This window comes from Ostrea edulis, chromosome 1 (genome assembly GCF_947568905.1).
Source record: "Ostrea edulis chromosome 1, xbOstEdul1.1, whole genome shotgun sequence".
Classification (NCBI taxonomy): Eukaryota; Metazoa; Mollusca; class Bivalvia; order Ostreida; family Ostreidae; genus Ostrea; species Ostrea edulis.
In genome coordinates, this window is record NC_079164.1 from 97652108 (window position 1) to 97671042 (window position 18935).

The 18935-nt window shown below is 36.6% G+C and overlaps 1 protein-coding gene and 1 long non-coding RNA gene across 31 annotated transcripts in view; one reads left to right on the plus strand and one right to left on the minus strand.

Annotated features, from left to right (window-relative positions):
- The window catches only part of LOC125671795 (RIMS-binding protein 2-like), a 114907-nt gene that overhangs the window by 79071 nt on the left and 16901 nt on the right, over window positions 1-18935 (plus strand). For 26 of the 30 annotated variants that reach the window (XM_056139591.1, XM_056139609.1, XM_056139604.1 and 23 more), the window contains 13 exons: window positions 2746-2796; window positions 3249-3534; window positions 3660-3758; window positions 5043-5198; window positions 7513-7556; window positions 10197-10376; window positions 10516-10591; window positions 10707-10832; window positions 10988-11167; window positions 11725-11918; window positions 12594-12672; window positions 14994-15155; window positions 16460-16564. In XM_056139591.1, the coding sequence (XP_055995566.1) occupies window positions 2746-2796; window positions 3249-3534; window positions 3660-3758; window positions 5043-5198; window positions 7513-7556; window positions 10197-10376; window positions 10516-10591; window positions 10707-10832; window positions 10988-11167; window positions 11725-11918; window positions 12594-12672; window positions 14994-15155; window positions 16460-16564 (1738 nt within the window). The remainder of the gene's footprint in view (window positions 1-2745; window positions 2797-3248; window positions 3535-3659; window positions 3759-5042; window positions 5199-7512; window positions 7557-10196; window positions 10377-10515; window positions 10592-10706; window positions 10833-10987; window positions 11168-11724; window positions 11919-12593; window positions 12673-14993; window positions 15156-16459; window positions 16565-18935) is intronic. The other 4 variants (XM_056139630.1, XM_056139615.1, XM_056139624.1 and 1 more) reach the window with 2 other exon arrangements.
- On the minus strand, window positions 5765-6380 carry LOC130046801 (uncharacterized). The gene is made up of 2 exons (XR_008795810.1): window positions 6272-6380; window positions 5765-6050 (listed from the first exon to the last, which is right to left on the minus strand). It is a non-coding gene; the product is annotated as an uncharacterized LOC130046801 (long non-coding RNA).

The window sequence follows — 18935 nt, forward strand, 5'->3', positions numbered from 1 at the left end:
AGGTGGGGGGGGGGGTCTGCAACAGGTATTAATATCTCCAGGGGGGAGGGGAGTCTGCAACAGGTATTAATATCTCCAGGGGGGAGGGAGTCTGCAGTATTATCTCCAGGGGGGGGGGGGAGTCTGCAACAGGTATTACCTCCGGGGGGGGGGGGGGGGGAGTCTGCAACAGGTATTATCTCCAGGGGGGGGGGGAGTCTGCAACAGGTATTATCTCTAGGGGGGGAGGGAGTCTGCAACAGGTATTACCTGAGGGGGGGGGTCTGCAACAGGTATTAATATCTCCAGGGGGGAGGGAGTCTGCAACAGGTATTATCTCCAGGGGGGGGGGGAGTCTGCAACAGGTATTACCTCGGGGGGGGGGGGGGGGGGGGAGTCTGCAACAGGTATTACCTCCAGGGGGGGGGGGGGAGGTCTGCAACAAGTATTACCTCCAGGGGGGGAGGAGGAGGGGGAGTCTGCAACAGGTATTACCTCCAAGGGGGGAGGGGGAGGGGGAGTCTGCAACAGGTATTAATATCTCCAGGGGGGAGGGGAGTCTGCAACAGGTATTATCTCCAGGGGGGGGGGGGAGGTCTGCAACAAGTATTACCTCCAGGGGGGGAGGAGGAGGGGGAGTCTGCAACAGGTATTACCTCCAAGGGGGGGGGGGTCTGCAACAGGTATTAATATCTCCAGGGGGGAGGGGAGTCTGCAACAGGTATTATCTCCAGGGGGGGGGGAGGTCTGCAACAAGTATTACCTCCAGGGGGGGAGGAGGAGGGGGAGTCTGCAACAGGTATTACTTCCAGGGGGGGGGGGGGTCTGCAACAGGTATTACCTCCAAGGTGGGGGGGGGGGGTCTGCAACAGGTATTAATATCTCCAGGGGGGAGGGGAGTCTGCAACAGGTATTAATATCTCCAGGGGGGAGGGAGTCTGCAGTATTATCTCCAGGGGGGGGGGGGGGAGTCTGCAACAGGTATTACCTCCGGGGGGGGGGGGGGGGGGGAGTCTGCAACAGGTATTACCTCCGGGGGGAGGGGGGGGGGAGTCTGCAACAGGTATTACCTCCTGGGGGAGGGGGGGGGGGGAGTCTGCAACAGGTATTACCTCCTGGGGGAGGGGGGGGGGGAGTCTGCAACAGGTATTACCTCCAGGGGGGGGGGGGGGGGAGTCTGCAACAGGTATTACCTCCAGGGGGAAGGGAGTCTGCAACAGGAACAGGTATTATCTCCAGGGGGAGGGGAGTCAGGTATTATCTCCGGGGGGGGGGGGTCTGCAACAGGTATTATCTTCGGGGGGGGGGGGGGGGGTGTCTACAACAGGTATTATCTCCAGAGGGAGGGGGTCTGTAACAGGTACAGGTTTTTATCTCCAGTGGAAGGGAGGGGAGGGTCTGCAACAGGTGTTATCTCAGGGGATGGGGATCAATGTAATGGTTCCCAGTATCCCTAGGGATATGGGATGAAGAATATAGTCATAGAATATCCATCAAGTTCAAGGAAGGGGGGGGGGGTGTCAATAGATCAATGAATATTGACTTACTTGTAGTTTATAGTGAAATACAATAACATGTATCTTCAAGTATTTCTTTATCTCAGTTGTGTGCTGAATTATTCTCAGACAGGATTGTTTGATAGTTAAGCCTTGCAGGTCACCTGTGGTAGCTTTTGTCCAGCTGTATACATGGTTTGTAGGTGCGGCTGTGTACTGTCAGAATCTACTATCTGCTACAGTTCAGACAATATGTCTGCTACAGTTCAGACAATATGTCTGCTACAGTTCAGACAATACGTCTGCTACACAGTTCAGACAATATGTCTGCTACAGTTAAGACAATACGTCTGCTACAGTTCAGACAATATGTCTGCTACAGTTCAGAAAATACGTCTGCTACAGTTCCGACAATACGTCTGCTACAGTTAAGACAATATGTCTTCTACAGTTCAGACAATACGTCTGCTACACAGTTCAGACAATGCATCTGCTACAGTTCAGACAATGCGTCTGCTACAGTTCAGACAATACGTCTGCTGCACAGTTCAGACAATGTCTGCTACACAGTTCAGAGAATGCATCTGCTACAGTTCAGACAATATGTCTGCTACTGTTCAGACGTCTTCTACACAGTTCAGACAATACGTCTGCTAACTGTTCAGACATCTGCTACACAGTTCAGACAATACGTCTGCTACACAGTTCAGACAATACGTCTGCTACACAGTTCAGACAATACGTCTGCTACACAGTTCAGATAATACACATCTTCTCTCTGATGACATCTTCAGAGTAGTTACAATGCATGTGAAATATTTATGAAACTATTTTCATCAATATTTTTACCAATATATATTATGAATTACATCCTTGCATAGTTCAAGCTTGAAAATGTCTTTGGCTCAAATCTTTCTTGTTTTTGGACTCCAACAAATCTAAATGAGATGAAATAATGTTTTTGCAATTACAAATTAAGCTAGTATAGTAAAGTTGTTTATGTGCATCAATTTATGAATTATTAACTAAATTTAAAAAAAAAATCATTGGTAGCAGATTCCATTGACTCAGTACATAAGGTATTTTGCAAGTTTCATAAATAATGAATTGAAGATTTGGTTACCATTGTGTGTTTCATCAAGTGGTAATTTGCTGTACCAAAGATTGTGAATTTTTCTGAAGCTAAAGTCTAGTTTGGATGTCACTGTTGGTAAAGAATATAGATTTCAGATCCAAGTGAGGATTACTTTTGATTTTGTTTTATTTTTAGGCCCAACAGGATGCCAAAGGGGAATATGACAAAGCTCTGCATTCTCTAAAGGTAATCAATATGTTTCATTAAATCATGAATATTCATGAATATAATAACAAGACATTTCATCAAGTTTATCAATGTGTTTTACACTGATTAACGTAGCTCCAATTATGTGACTGTAATTAAATGGGAATGTTTGTGAAGGGTGATTCAGCTGTGTGAGAAGTTGAATTTTCTCCAAAGTTTTTGTCAATTATTTTGACAGAATGTCAGAATCATACATTACCATGTCCAATTCTTATAAATTCAATGATTTCCTTTCATGTACAGTTGCCTAAAAACAATGTTAATGAATGTTTCAAATGACAGGCACTGCTGCATACCTTGGCAGTGTGATAAATGAGTGGGAAATTGTATGGATGTTAAACTGTTCTGCTGTTTTGCATCAGTATGAAGTTTCATTGGACAAAAGCAATTATTTAAGTGACCAGTAGTCTATTCGCACCTTTTTCTTACAGAGTCGTATCAATGAACTTCAGCAAAACTGTCAACAACAGGAGGAGAAACACCTCGAGTTGACACAAGAGCTGCAGACATTGAGATCAGCAGCAGGCAAAAACAACTTCAAATACCCACCCAATCACAGCCCATCTCACCATAAAGACTTAGCCAATCACAGTCCATCTCACCATAAAGACTTAGCCAATCACAATCCATCTTATCCAACTAATCACAGTCCAGCTCATCATAAAGATTCATCCAATCAAAAGAGTTTCTCAGTGTTGCATCATTTTCCATTGGAAGGTCAGTGCTTTTGATCCAAACATACCTTTTTAATGATTTGTTTACTTTTTGTAATGAAGTGTCAAAGGGTTGATGGGCATTCAATTTGTTAGTACAGACTAAATTTGAAAAATTACTATTTTTAGAAAATTTCCACCAATCAAATGCAAGGCCTTTGACAGAATGCAGTCGGTTTCCAGGAAGTGACAATATTCAGGTCGATTCCACCAAGTCTTTAGACACAGGTATAAAAGCATCCCAGCATATGACACGTTAAGTTCTCAATACAGCTTCAATTGCTTCCAATTATTGTTTTTTGGTTCTGTATGGAAATTCTCAGATTAATAGTCATTATCTAGCTTTTATCTGCCATTGTTTCCAACAATATACCGGCTACCCTTTCACCATAATTGTAGATATTGTTTAATTTAAGCAGTATTTTGTACAGTATTTGAACAGGATTGAGCAGCTGCAGACTTCCCCCTAATTTAGCTCGGTTATCATGTATGTCAACGGACTGATAAAGATTGTCAGTCAGATGTATTTATATTTCTTAATCAATACAAATGGCTTGAAATCTGCAATGCTTTACCTTAAATATATGCAGCTTACCAAAATGTTTATGTCATATATTATTTAGATAATCACTTGTTTGTTAAAGCAACAGTGTACAAATTTGTGTAACTAATTGTACATGTATATATGATACCTACATATATTCATGTTTCTCCTCATCAAACCCTATTCGGTCCATCATCCTTCCTATCGTGGGGTACACATTGCATGGTCTACAATTCCACTCCATTTTGTCATAATTCATTCTAAAACTTGCTTTCATTTTATTTTTTCCTTGTTCTTCCACTATTAATGATTTTCACACTATGAACATCTTTCTTGGATAGAAAGGACACTAAAATTTTGTAATGTATAGAATTCCTTCCTTTAAGATATCCGACTATCACTTCAAATGTTTAAGGAGGTACTCTACATCGTCATAATGGCTGACTTCCTTTAAAAACATGGAGGAAAAAATCAATAGGAGCAATATTTGACTTTTCCTTTTCAATTTGAATACCTAGCCGAGTAGCTCAGTATGTTAGCATACCGACTGCTAATCTGTAGGTCCCAGGTTCAAGTTCATCAGGGCTTTTAAAAAAATTTCAGATTACCTTATACTAAAACTGTATTTTTTGACAAAATAAAGTAGATTTGAAAAATTTCAACTTCAAAATATTGTTGTACATATCCTCCACTTTTCATCAACATCAAATTTCTCTGGTGTAGCATACCTCCTTAACAGGAGAGGTAATAAAAGTCCATTTGATAAAGTTTGTTTATTTGGGGTGCAGCATGAATTTGAACCAAAATAATGCCCTGATTCACAGAATGCTAGCAGTCCTAGTCCTTAAAGGTCTCTGAACAAAGAAATATTCCATTTTAGCCTGTTGAGAAAGTTTTATTTTTAGAAAAAGAATTATATTTAAAATTGAACAAAGGAAGACCTTATGGTTTGTGAATTCTGTACTTAGGTTTTGCTGATGATGAAGATTTAGACAATTCAAACAATCCATCCCCTGACCAAGGCAAACCCCAGGGGGAGTTTGAAGACCCAGAACTCTATGAAATTGCCAAAAAATTAAAAGAACTGGAAGCTTCCGACTCCGAGGAGGATAATTTATGTGAAGGTGATTGGTCCTTTTGTTTTTGTTTTGCATGTAGTAACTGAATTGTATAGCTTCGGGTGCATTTAGTGTTGTCATAATAGCTTTAAATATTCATACTGCATTGGCTGGTGACAGATTTTTAACTTTCAGCTTCTGTAGAATATTCATATTACGCGAGTACTTAATATGGCTAAATGACTTGTAGTCATCAAATCACGTGAACATGAATTTGCATGTCGTCTGTTCTTACATGTATTTCAGCAAAAGAAAATTAAAAGTGAATAGTATTATTTCTTGAGTGATGCCTCTCGCGAAATTACACGATGATAAATTCCCTGTGTATATAATTTAGGAATCTACGGTACATGCATACATGCCAACTTTTGAAAATCCCCTTGGGGGATTTTGCGCGCGACGACCTTTTTACAACGCTCAAAATTCACGACATTTTACCATGAAAATAAATATATGTCTTTTCAAATAAAATATCAATCTAATCATTATACATGTATCATACATCAAGTGTGTTTGACCATTAAATTTAACAAAACTATATAAAAAAAAACTTTGAAAGATATACATAAGTATTTTATTAAAATCATCTATTCAGCAAAAAATCCTCTCCAACAAGTCACATACATATTATCAAATAATACTTAAAGTTGCATCCTTTTACACCATATACACATTGGCTGGTCTATATATCAAAATTTAAATTAAAGCACATGCATTTAGGTACGACTACAAAGGCGATCTTGCTTGTCTGTAAACATGGGCTTGCAGAGTCTGGTGGAACAATCTGCATTGCAACCAGAAAAGGAGTGGTCTGCCCTGCTATGAAGTTTGCGAACAAAACCTTTGCACCCATGACATCTGAAATAATTACCAGGAAAAAAAACCCACATCAAAATATACGTTTTTACTTGTAAAATAAGACTACTTGCTAATATAAAATTCAGTACAGACTTGTGCAAATTACGCATCACAAACTTTATTGAATACTACACTATATAGACTATGTAATACATCGCTATAGACAGATAGATTCGGATAGCCTATATTATTATAGTTGGAAAAACATAAATTTGACGTACCTTTAATATTGCATATTTTGGATGCTGTCAGCGAGAGGCAAAAATCGGGAATGTCCGATTGTTTGGTGGTGACACTATTATCATTGTCATTCACGTTTGTGTAAAGGATATGTCAATTTGAAATCCATCTTCCCAATTAATTACTATCAAAACATGCTTCACACTGTCCAATAAGCACCCCGACACAGGCAGACCAGGTAAATTACATCACCCCGATACCATGCGACACAGGTAAACAGCAATGGCTGACTATTGTCCCGATTTCTGATTGGCCAGTTCAGAAATGACGCAGGATTTCAAATTCCGGTTGGAAATGGGGGTTTGTTGTCGTAAACTAGGAGATAGTTTTAGAAAATCAGGATTTCGGGGTATTTTTGCAATCCCGATCGGAATATCGGGATTTGCCTTTTCAACTGCTTCAAATCGGGAGAATCCCGCACAAATCGGGAAAGTTGGCATGTATGTACATGGTTTAGGGTATCTCACTTTTTGAAAGTATTGAACTTTTGTGTAAACAGAGTATTCCCGGTTATCAATGGATTTTGAATTCATACACCTTCCAGAATATTTATATGTATATTTACACAATCATTTTAGGGTAGAAAGGGGGGGGGGGTATTAATTGTTACTGAGAAGAATGTGTGACATTAGTTAGGTATGATGATAATGAATAGATTTTCATGAGTTCTAAAATTAATGGATAAAACATCTTCAGAAATCTGGAGATTAAGACCTAGCTAAGATTATCTGGCACATGGTTGGGGGGGGGGGGGGATCAGAGGATATTGTGACAAATAAGACTTCCACTTTAATATGGTAGTTGTGAGGAGACCTCTGCTAAGTGTAAGAGAACGTAACAAAATGCACTTCTTTTTTTCAAATTTCTACACCAGTCATTTACACATGCATCTCACTGTTTTGATCTTTACATTTCCTGTGATCAACATTAACCTGATATCTATTAGCATGTAACAAATAACCCCAGAGAACGAAATATTGCATAAAATTTAACATATTTATATTTATGATCCCTGATAAATCCTATGATATATTTCATACGAAAGATAAAGAGACACTGAAGTTTTATTCGTCCATTAGTGGTATTACAAATTCAGCTCATTGAATTCGCCACCCGGGCATCACCAGGCATCGGAATCTTAACGCTAACAGCTGTGTGTAATGGACCGTGACTTCAGCTTGTTTCTGTGGCATTCTGACAAAATGTTGCTGTCTTTTTTCAGATCGAGGGGAAGATTCTGGAATGGAAAGTCAAAAGGAACAGAAGGTAGGACAAATATTGTCTGTTTTACCACCTCACAAACTGAAACAGTTCTCAAATTATCACCACTCCATTAGAACAGAATATTGTCAGTTACATACCATCTCGAAACAGTTCTCAAATTATCACCACTCCATTAGAACAGAATATTGTCAGTTACATACCACCTCAAAGACTGAAACAGTTCTCAAATTATCACCACTTGATTCATCACCAAATTTGCTATTACAATACTGTCACATTTTGTCAGGAACATTTTTCCTACTATATAAATCTGGTGTAATGCCAAATTTGCATACAACCCCACCCCCACCCAGTTTTTAAAACAAATGTCCATATTAGGGTATCAAATTTCTCAATACACAGCGAAAGGTGTGTGATCGGTGAAGCTGTTAATTAACGATAATTGTCACCATAGATCACTGATGCCAGCAGTATATAGGCCTAATCGTCCAGGTAATTCCAAAATCTTAAATGAGATCATTGTTTTTAAAATAGGTATTTATGTTGTTTTCCGTTCAAAGGAAAATTTTAATTTTAATCATGCATTGTCACAAAAGTGGATGCTTTCAATTTCAAGACGAAATGAATATTTTGCAAATCACTTGATTTGTACAAAATATTATTGGAAAACTGATTTATGTAAAAGTCAGACTGATGAAAGGCTAATAGTCACAAGCTGCTGCTATTTTGAATAGTATATGTATTGATCATCATATCAAAACTTGTTATGTTCGATTCCAATTCATGATAAGAATGAAATAGACTGGAATCAACATCAATTTATCTCATTGTGAAAGTAGTGTTAGATATTTGGGGTTAGGGGTCTAATTTATTCACCATGGACAATATTTATTTCGATGTTGAAATTTCCCAAGTCATATGTTTTAGCCACCAGTGCATATAAGTGAGGAAAGCGAGTAATTGCAGAGTAAATAATGTTTACGTGGAGTCGTTGTCTAAACACTAACTTGGTAATATTATTCCTTTAAATATCTGTAATTAGCATTGTTTGTTTTTTAAAAATAAACAGTGCAATTATAACTAGATTTATTTTTGGATTATTTAAATTATGATACAATATATCATTGCAATATGAGATTGAATTGAATTGATAACGAGACCTACTGTCATGGGTGCATTTCGAAAAAATAATTAAAACTAAAAATGATCAAATATATAGTGGAAATCACAATAATTTATTTCAATCAATCAGTTTTATCTATCATTATTTTTTTAATCTATACATTGTTAGGAAGCGAGAGCACAATGTATTATCCCTAACGCTAAATACATACTGTACATAATGTTGTTACACGTTCATTAAAAAAAAAAAGCATTATAATTCAATTCAAAGTTCGGAAATACAATATTTCATTATTCATAATTGAAAGTTCAATTATTTTTTATCTTCAATTTATTTTAGTAAATTTACCAGTTGGTTGAAACTGGGCGCACAAGTTATGCCTATATTATTACAAGGTGAAGGTCAGTTGGTGCAAGTGTGTATTGAATTTGAAGACCTGCAGAAAGGAATGCATATGCTGTAGGCCTACATGTAATAGTGCTTAGCTTCAATAGAACCATTTTCTTGCAGTTTATCTAGGTCTCTGTCCAAATGCTTTTTTGAAAAAGTACATGGTTTTTTTTAGGCCCTCATACCTTTCTTCTAAAATTGAAAGAAAAAAAACACCCGTCTAACTCCTATCTACTGACAGTTAGTACATGCTTAAACGGCACAAAACGCCCTGATACAGTGTTATTTACAAGCCGTTAATGTGATCATTGGCTCTTTTGTCCATTAAATCTAATCTATTTATGAAATAGCTAACAACTGTTTTGAAACCTTGTCGCTTGGGGTCACATATGACGTCACACATAATGGCACGTAAAATATCGAAGTAAATATGCATATCGCAAGATTTGAATTTCATCGCTTTCAAACTTGAAAACTACGCAAACTGTTTCATTTAAAACACATGTAAAGTAAGTTTTAGGCATGAAATGAATTGATTTTGCTGAAATTTTTTTAAAAAGTTTAGAAACTTGCGATGTGTCCTTTAATTGTACACAATATATATGTTTCTACAGTGGATTAGCTTGAATATTATTACACCTGCCTGTGCGTGCGAATCAAGATTCTACTTGTGTTTTTTCAAAAAGAATTTCAAACCTACATACAATCTTTAAAGGCATAGGGTCTAAAATATCGGTGAAATTTTGCATGTTCCAAAACGGTGGCGAAATTTAAGATAATAACTAGAAAATCACACAAAGTTCTTCAGAATGTTTACAAACACATTGGATACGGTAGTAATTACAAAATAATTCCCTGTTCTCATTTGCCTAAACTGGTACACTGTTGACTACGCATCTCTTATGTTTGTGTGTAGCCACCAATCAGCGGGGTACCAGTTTGATATATTGTCCACCAGACAAAAATTTTATAAAGGGCTAAAACGTCAAAATGACTTCAATTTCAAAGTACTGCAGCTATAGATAACTCATAATTAATACTACAAATTTGTTTTTTGAAGTTCTTGCAAAATATTGTGATGTCATTTTTGAGATAAAAGATAGACCCTATCCCTTTAAGATAATGAATATGCTAACTTTTATGAAATTTATGATTTGTGTTCTTTGAAGATGAAGATAAATGCCATAGATGAAAACCGTCTGTCCATACTCGCTAAGAAAGGTCCCATTCAGGTGTTCCAGGCTAAATACTCTTACGACCCCATCCAGTATTCGCCCAATGAAAACCCAGATGCTGAACTTCCTATCAATTCTGGGGACTATGTCTTAGTATATGGAGAAATGGATGAGGTAAGCTGACATATACCAGTAGTTCCATTAGAAGGTAGCAAAATTCAGTGGTTCGGAATGTTTACTCTTGTTAGAATAATCTTTGAAAGTTTTTTTTCTTCTCAATTTAAGAATACAATTTTGCAATTATTTTGTACAGGATGGTTTCTTTGATGGAGAACTTCTGAATGGTAAGAGAGGATTGGTGCCCTCAAACTTCATAGAAAAGGTTGCAGGTATGTAATATTTTCAGGTCAACTGCCCCAAGATTTAAAATGAAGTAAGAGGGGGAAAGTAGCACAAAAAATTGAACAAATGAATTCATATATCAAAAAATAAAATTGATTGCAGATGAAGATCTCTCTGATTTCCATGCTGCCATGTCAGATGCTAATCACCATGACGATGATAGTATCACGGGTAACAGCATACAACAAGATCTGGACTATGACAGCAGTGAAGAAATGGGTGAAAAAGGTAGGAAACTGATAAGATCCAGGACTGCTGCTGTTTATAGTATAATCACTCTGAATACAGAGAATAAACATTGAGAGGGATTTGAGTGCGTGGGTGTTTCTCTAAACTGTTTTATCAAAATTACTATGAATTTTTGTTGAAATCTTTTTGTAAAGACACCAAGCAAAAGTTGACAGATCTGAAGATTACAAGGGACAAATGTTCTCCACACCAAAGCCACAGTCAATCAAACAGCCGTCCATCCAGTGACCATGGTAGTGATATAGATGACCTTGACTTATTGGACAGTAGTAAATTGACCTCTGTCAAGGTTCAGAGTCAACCTGTCGACTCAAGTAAGTGAAGCAGTCAAGTTTTTTTCCTTGTTACTGTTGTCAAGGTTTTGCAATAAGAAGTAACAATGCTTGAGACTTGAGCAGGTAGAATTTGTTTATAGAAAGTTTATTTTAAGTGACGTGTGGTTATCTTTCTCCAGCTAAAATCATGAAATTCAATTGGTCTGCATCAAATTACAGTTGTAATGAAGCAGCAGCATCTTGTAGATTCTTTATATTACGTGCAAACTTAATTTGACGTGCATGCAGTGTCGATTTGCAAGATGTCAAATTTCAAGTGCTTTAAATTCAAGAATTTCATTTCATTAGATGCTTCTTAGATATTTATAAAAACATTAACTGCTCACTTGTAGTAACTAAAGGAGTCTGCTGAGAGCTCCACTAAAATTCATTTAGACTGTATGAACATTTTAGAGGGAAAATGCAGGATATTGCTAAGTTTGCACAGTTTATCTACTCTCACATTAAATATTTAGCAGACTTACTGGACAATGCTATTAAGGACAGCAGAAATGAAGATAAAAGTGTTCACTGTTTCTATTTGATTACTATTTCAGTGCTGCCTTGTCCAAGGGAGCTAACTTTAGACAGACAACTGACCAATAGTATCGTCATCAGCTGGAAGCCACCATTTGATCATAACAGACTGGACGTCAAGTCCTATCATGTTTATGTTGATGGAGTGTTCAAATCCCTTGTGCGTAAAAATGAGAGAACGAAAGCATTGTTGGAGAATGTTGATTCTAAAGAGGTTAGTTGATTGTGTCATGAATGACGACACGTTGTAACGTATTATGAATGACACAGTGTTAAGTATTACAAAGTCTGTTCCATATTCGTGCATTGCAGAGCTGTAGCTCAATGGTAATAAAATCTGGGATATCCAAGAGAGCTACAGATCCACTCCTTATAAAAAATTCAATACACAAATAGCAGGACACGTTGAAGTATCCAATGATATACAATAGAAGAAATATTAAAGATACACAAATAGCAGGACACGTTGAAGTATCCAATGATATACAATAGAAGAAATATTAAAGGGAAAAATAGACAAAAACTTTCAGAAATATCCAATGATATACAACAGAAGAAATATTAAAGATACACAAATAGCAGGACACGTTGAAGTATCCAATGATATACAATAGAAGAAATATTAAAGATACACAAATAGCAGGACACGTTGAAGTATCCAATGATATACAATAGAAGAAATATTAAAGGGAAAATAAACAAAAACTTTCAGAAATGGCTGGTTTCCTTCATCTTTCACAATCATCTTCTGTTCAGCAATTTCTCCCCATTTAATGAAAGAATTCAAAATGTTTCTGGAACTGTATTTCATATCATTTAGTCCTACTTTGATACACATCTGTGTCCACTTTGATGCACTTCAATATCATGTTTTGTTGTTGTGTGTCAGGACCACAGGATCAGTGTCCGGTGTAATTCGAACCTTGGACAATCGGCAGACAGTCAGTGCACCATGTTAGTGGGTAAAGGTAAGTCTAAGTACCCACAATAACCTCCCAACAGCTAGTCGTGGCAGTGCACCATATCGCACAGCAAATTTTCTGTACGTAATTTATTGTTTTAATTTATTGAGTTTATTAACATTTTCACATGAGATCTTTTTGAAATGATTGACATGATTTCAAACTTTTAGTGTAACTTAGCTTCTCTGTCAATGAACACAACTTTTCTTACACCAACATTGATAATGCTTTGGCTGTCATTTATTGGTGTCAGATTTAACATGATTTTCTATTTTCAAAAGTTAATATATCAAATGAGATTCTGTACTGCAAACATTTAATCCTTTATGATCATATCATATGCTAGGGTGTGACGATAAAACCGGTATTTAGGTACATGTATATGCAATATTTTTAAAAAATCAATGGTATTTTCTGAACAAATGAATCAGACTTTTTATATAAATTCTTTTTGAATGATAATGTGATTTCTGTCCAATCTACGTGTAGTTATATTCATACAATTTCTTATCTTGTAGGCTTTGTGTTTATTATACTGTGATAATGAATAATATCGTTTATCAATGTTTCTTTCAATTTTTTTTTTATTTCCAAGCAATGGTAGATCAATCTTAATGATTTTACTAATTAAATGAGTAATAAATAAGATTTCATAAGAAAATGTTTTGTTTAGAATTCATTTAACATTGAATCGCTTGCAAAATCTGTATTAATTAAATCAACAGATCTATTTGTACTTATCGCAATTCACCTTTGAATTAGAACGCTTTACCCGATATAGTATTGCGTTGTGTGACGACACAATTGAATGAGACGATTGAACAATTTGAATGACATGTTTGATGTAATACAACAAGAGTTTTCATTGGCCGATTACAGCCCGCCCACTTTCTCGAGAGCGGATTCAGTGTAGCTGGAGAACTATACATAGCTCTCTGAAAAGATCCACCTCTTATAAAAACCTTCTATTTACGGGTCACAAAAAGCTGCGGACGGTTGAGGCCTGAAATCGGTGTATTCTTGTGTTGCTGTCTCATAAACTCAATATAAAAAAATCTTAACATATTTTCCTACTATGTACTTGCGTCCAAACATACCTTCAAATATTCATTAAAGCCACACACCACCCGAAAACTCGCAGCTTCAAATGATTTCGTTTGTTGACGTAGCCATGTTAGGTAGCCGGTCAATTCGAACTCTTGCTATTGGTATCTATTCATAAAATCGGTTGTAAGTTATGTATTCGCTCTTCATTTATTATCAACACGAATAATTAATAGAAATTAAAACATTTTTGTACCAGTTTTTTTAATTAGGTAAAATGAGCTCTAGATGAATGAAAATGCTACATAAGCCCATTAGATGGCCGCTCATGACTAATGAAAGCTGCACTGCCGTGAGTTTAGCTTTTTGAATAATTATCATTTAATAGGACTGGGGCGGTATATTATTTAAACAATTTAGCTAAAATATTTGTGGGGAATTAGTACACATCTAGATGCTATTGTGCCAATATGGAAATGAACCGGGATTCGAATTGACTGGCTACCTAACATGGCTACGTCTACGAACGAAATCATCAAAAGCTGTGACCGAGTTTTTGGGTCGTATGGGGCTTTAATAAATATTTGAAGGTATGTTTGGACACAAGTATAGTAGGAAAATATGTTAGGAATTTTTTTATATTAAAATTATGAGACAACAACACAAGAATACAACTTTTACTCTTTCTTCCTTTGAAGTTTTTTTCCATCTAGCATCTGGCCGTCATGTTTTCAAATGCTGACTACTCCCGTATAAGGGAATTTGGGCGGACTTATACATATGGACCAATGAGAGTTTCTGTTGCATTTCGCAATTGTATTACAAACAGATTCAATTGTGTCGTCACACAACGCAATACTATATCGGCTAAAGCGTTCTAATTCAAAGGTGAATTGCGATAAGTTATGTAAATGTAATTTTACTTATTACCTTAACATGAGAGATTCATACTTACAGGTAGATATCGTTTTCAAAATGGGGGTTTGTTTCTTTGTTATTAGCATTAATTTGTGAACTTGATCAATGCAGTGATATACAGAGAGCTGATATAAGCATTGTGATATAACTGCATCGTACTACGCTTGTTTTGTTTATATATCGTTACACCTCTATCATATGTATACTCATCTTAGCCTCTGCTTGAGAGAAGAATACATGTATGTATGCTTTTAGCTGTGAATATTGTTTAACCAGCACTGTGACAGTCTCACGTGCTCCACTGCTCTCTCACCTTTATCTTACCTTCATCTACCTTGACAAACCTTTTTCATTACCTTGTCTAGATGCCGTACCTGCTCCTAGCGACCTGAAAGTTAGTGAAATTACCTCTAACTCCGCCCAAATCTCGTGGTTACCGGGTAACAGTAACTATAGCCACACCATAAGTATTAATGGACGAGATGTTCAAGTAGTCAAGCCGGGGCTTTGTGTTCATACATTAACAGGTAGCAACCGTTGTGCATCATGATCAGTCGCTAAGAGATTATACCATAAAGAAATTTCCTGGATAGTCGTTCAATATGGAAAATCAATTTGAGAATCATGGCTATAAAATAGATTCTGTGCCGTATTCTAAGGGTTTTTCCAAATTTTCTATTATTGGTATATTTTATTGTGCAAAAGAACTGAGAATTATATATTATATTTTGCTTTCATTCATAACCATATATTTTACACAGTTTACCCATGTAATACAAAAAGTAGCTAGATTGTGTCGAATATTTTGTGTATGTACTTATCATGTTTATATGCCTAGCCATTTATTAGTAAGTAAGCTCATTTTATCTTTCTGAATTTTAACTTTAGTTAATGAGAAAATAGTTTCTCTTAGCAAGTATTCAGTTGGGATGTTTTTGTTTTTTTAAATTCTATCTTTCTTTCATGGAGAGAGTTGTTGACTTATAAAAAATATACACACAATGGTGGTATATTTGGATAATTTGAAGTAGTTTATCATCAATGACAGCCAGATCAGCCATAATCATTCTAGATTTATAGGAGGTCCATGAAACTTCTGTGGTGGCAGATTTCTGTCATCACTTGTCAGATAATTATGTCGACTTGTCAGATAATTATGTTGACTTGTCAGTTAATATGTCAACTTGTCTGATGATTTTGTCCACTTGTCAAATAATAAGTTTAAAAAGTAACCGTAAAAATGCTCTCACACCCAACTGTGCCATTCAGTTAACAACATAAAGATCTGAGATCTGACAAGGCGACATAATGTTCTGACAAGTCAGCATAATGATCTTTTTATCAACTTTTCAAATGATTATGTCATCTTGTCAGATGATTATGTTGACTTGTCAGATGATTATGTTGACTTGTCTGATGATCATGTTGACTTGTCAGATGGTTATTTTGACCTGTCAGATGATTATGTTGACCTGTCAGATATTAAGACAGAAAGTAGATGTCAGCAAATGACAATAACAACCAGAATTAAAAGATAATGAGAAAATATGAAGAGGATTTTTTCCAAAAAGTTGACATAATCATCTGACAAGTCGACATAATTATCTGACTAGTGATGACAGAAATCTGCCACCATAGAAGTTTCACAGACCTAAAATAAATCTAGAATAATTCTGTTCTGTAGGATGTGGCTATCATTGATGATAAAATGATTTAAATTATACAATCCACCAACTTAAACCTGCAATCTCGTGGCCTTCAATAATGCACGCGATGCCCAAAAAATTTGTAGATGTCTGAGTGTTATAACTATATATTTTTGTAATTTTAGGTTTGGCCCCTGCCACAGAGCACAGGGTGTCAGTGACGGCTGACGGTCTGTCCATTAATCGGCAGGAGAAATCAGCTTTTGTTGTCTTCAAGACTCCGTCAGGAGGTCAGTGCCTACATTATAATCCGGACTGTTTCTGAATACTGAAGTAGCACCTACATTATAATCCAGACTGTCTCTGAATACTGAAGTAGCACCTACATTATAATCCGGACTGTCTCTGAATACTGAAGTAGCACCTACATTATAATCCGGACTGTTTCTGAATACTGAAGTAGCACCTACATTATAATCCGGACTGTCTCTGAATACTGAAGTAGCACCTACATTATAATCCGGACTGTCTCTGAATACTGAAGTAGCACCTACATTATAATCCGGACTGTCTCTGAATACTGAAGTAGCACCTACATTATAATCTGGACTGTCTCTGAATACTGAAGTAGCACCTACATTATAATCCGGACTGTTTCTGAATACTGAAGTAGCACCTACATTATAATCCGGACTGTTTCTGAATACTGAAGTAGCACCTACATTATAATCCGGACTGTCTCTGAATACTGAAGTAGCACCTACATTATAATCCGGACTGTTTCTGAATACTGAAGTAGCACCTACATTATAATCTGGACTGTCTCTGAATACTGAAGTAGTACCTACATTTTAATCTGGACTGTCTCTGAATACTGAAGTAGCACCTACATTATAATCCGGACTGTCTCTGAATACTGAAGTAGCACCTACATTATAATCCGGACTGTTTCTGAATACTGCAGTAGCACCTACATTATAATCCGGACTGTCTCTGAATACTGCAGTAGCACCTACATTATAATCCGGACTGTCTCTGAATACTGCAGTAGCACCTACATTATAATCCGGACTGTCTCTGAATACTGCAGTAGCACCTACATTATAATCTGGACTGTCTCTGAATACTGAAGTAGCACCTACATTATAATCCAGACTGTTTCTGAATACTGAAGTAGCACCTACATTATAATCCAGACTGTTTCTGAATACTGAAGTAGCACCTACATTATAATCTGGACTGTTTCTGAATACTGAAGTAGTACCTACATTATAATCCAGACTGTTTCTGAATACTGAAGTAGCACCTACATTATAATCCAGACTGTTTCTGAATACTGAAGTAGCACCTACATTATAATCTGGACTGTTTCTGAATACTGAAGTAGCACCTACATTATAATCCGGACTGTTTCTGAATACTGAAGTAGCACCTACATTATAATCCGGACTGTCTCTGAATACTGAAGTAGCACCTACATTATAATCCGGACTGTTTCTGAATACTGAAGTAGCACCTACATTATAATCTGGACTGTCTCTGAATACTGAAGTAGTACCTACATTTTAATCTGGACTGTCTCTGAATACTGAAGTAGCACCTACATTATAATCCGGACTGTCTCTGAATACTGAAGTAGCACCTACATTATAATCCGGACTGTTTCTGAATACTGCAGTAGCACCTACATTATAATCCGGACTGTCTCTGAATACTGCAGTAGCACCTACATTATAATCCGGACTGTCTCTGAATACTGCAGTAGCACCTACATTATAATCCGGACTGTCTCTGAATACTGCAGTAGCACCTACATTATAATCTGGACTGTCTCTGAATACTGAAGTAGCACCTACATTATAATCCAGACTGTTTCTGAATACTGAAGTAGCACCTACATTATAATCCAGACTGTTTCTGAATACTGAAGTAGCACCTACATTATAATCCGGACTGTCTCTGAATACTGCAGTAGCACCTACATTATAATCCGGACTGTCTCTGAATACTGAAGTAGCACCTACATTATAATCCGGACTGTCTCTGAATACTAAAGTAGCACCTACATTATAATCTGGACTGTCTCTGAATACTGAAGTAGCAAGTATTGGCACATAACTTTAATACTTGCCAGTGCCAAGAAGCTTATGTATTTTGTTTATGTCCCATATGTATTTTAAAATGTCAGACTTTCAAGCGGGCCCTTATTTTCCTAATTTTCCTTATTTTTTGTCAGAGGCCCTTATTTCCTTATTTAAGCTCCAAAATCCTAATAAAACCTTATATTTTTATGAAAATCCTAATGTTTGTAATTTTTTAAAATTTTTTTTTTGATAATTAGCAAAACTTGCTGAAAAGTTGAAAAATAATCAAATCAAGCCTTAGATAATGATTGTGTTGGATCAGTATATTTCTATGAAGACATTTAGTGGTTATAATTGAGAATTGAAACCACATCAGATATGCCGCTACCTGCACACCAGCGAACAACTGCACAATTTTTCGCGGAAAGTACAGATTTAATTTTTTTTGCATTGATTAGGAAGTTTTACCCCTTATTTTTGTCAGAAAAATCCTAAAATATTCTAAAAATAACCCTTATTTATGAAGAATTTTGCCCTGAAAAAGGCCCTTAGTTTCCACAAAAAGTCACTTGAAAGC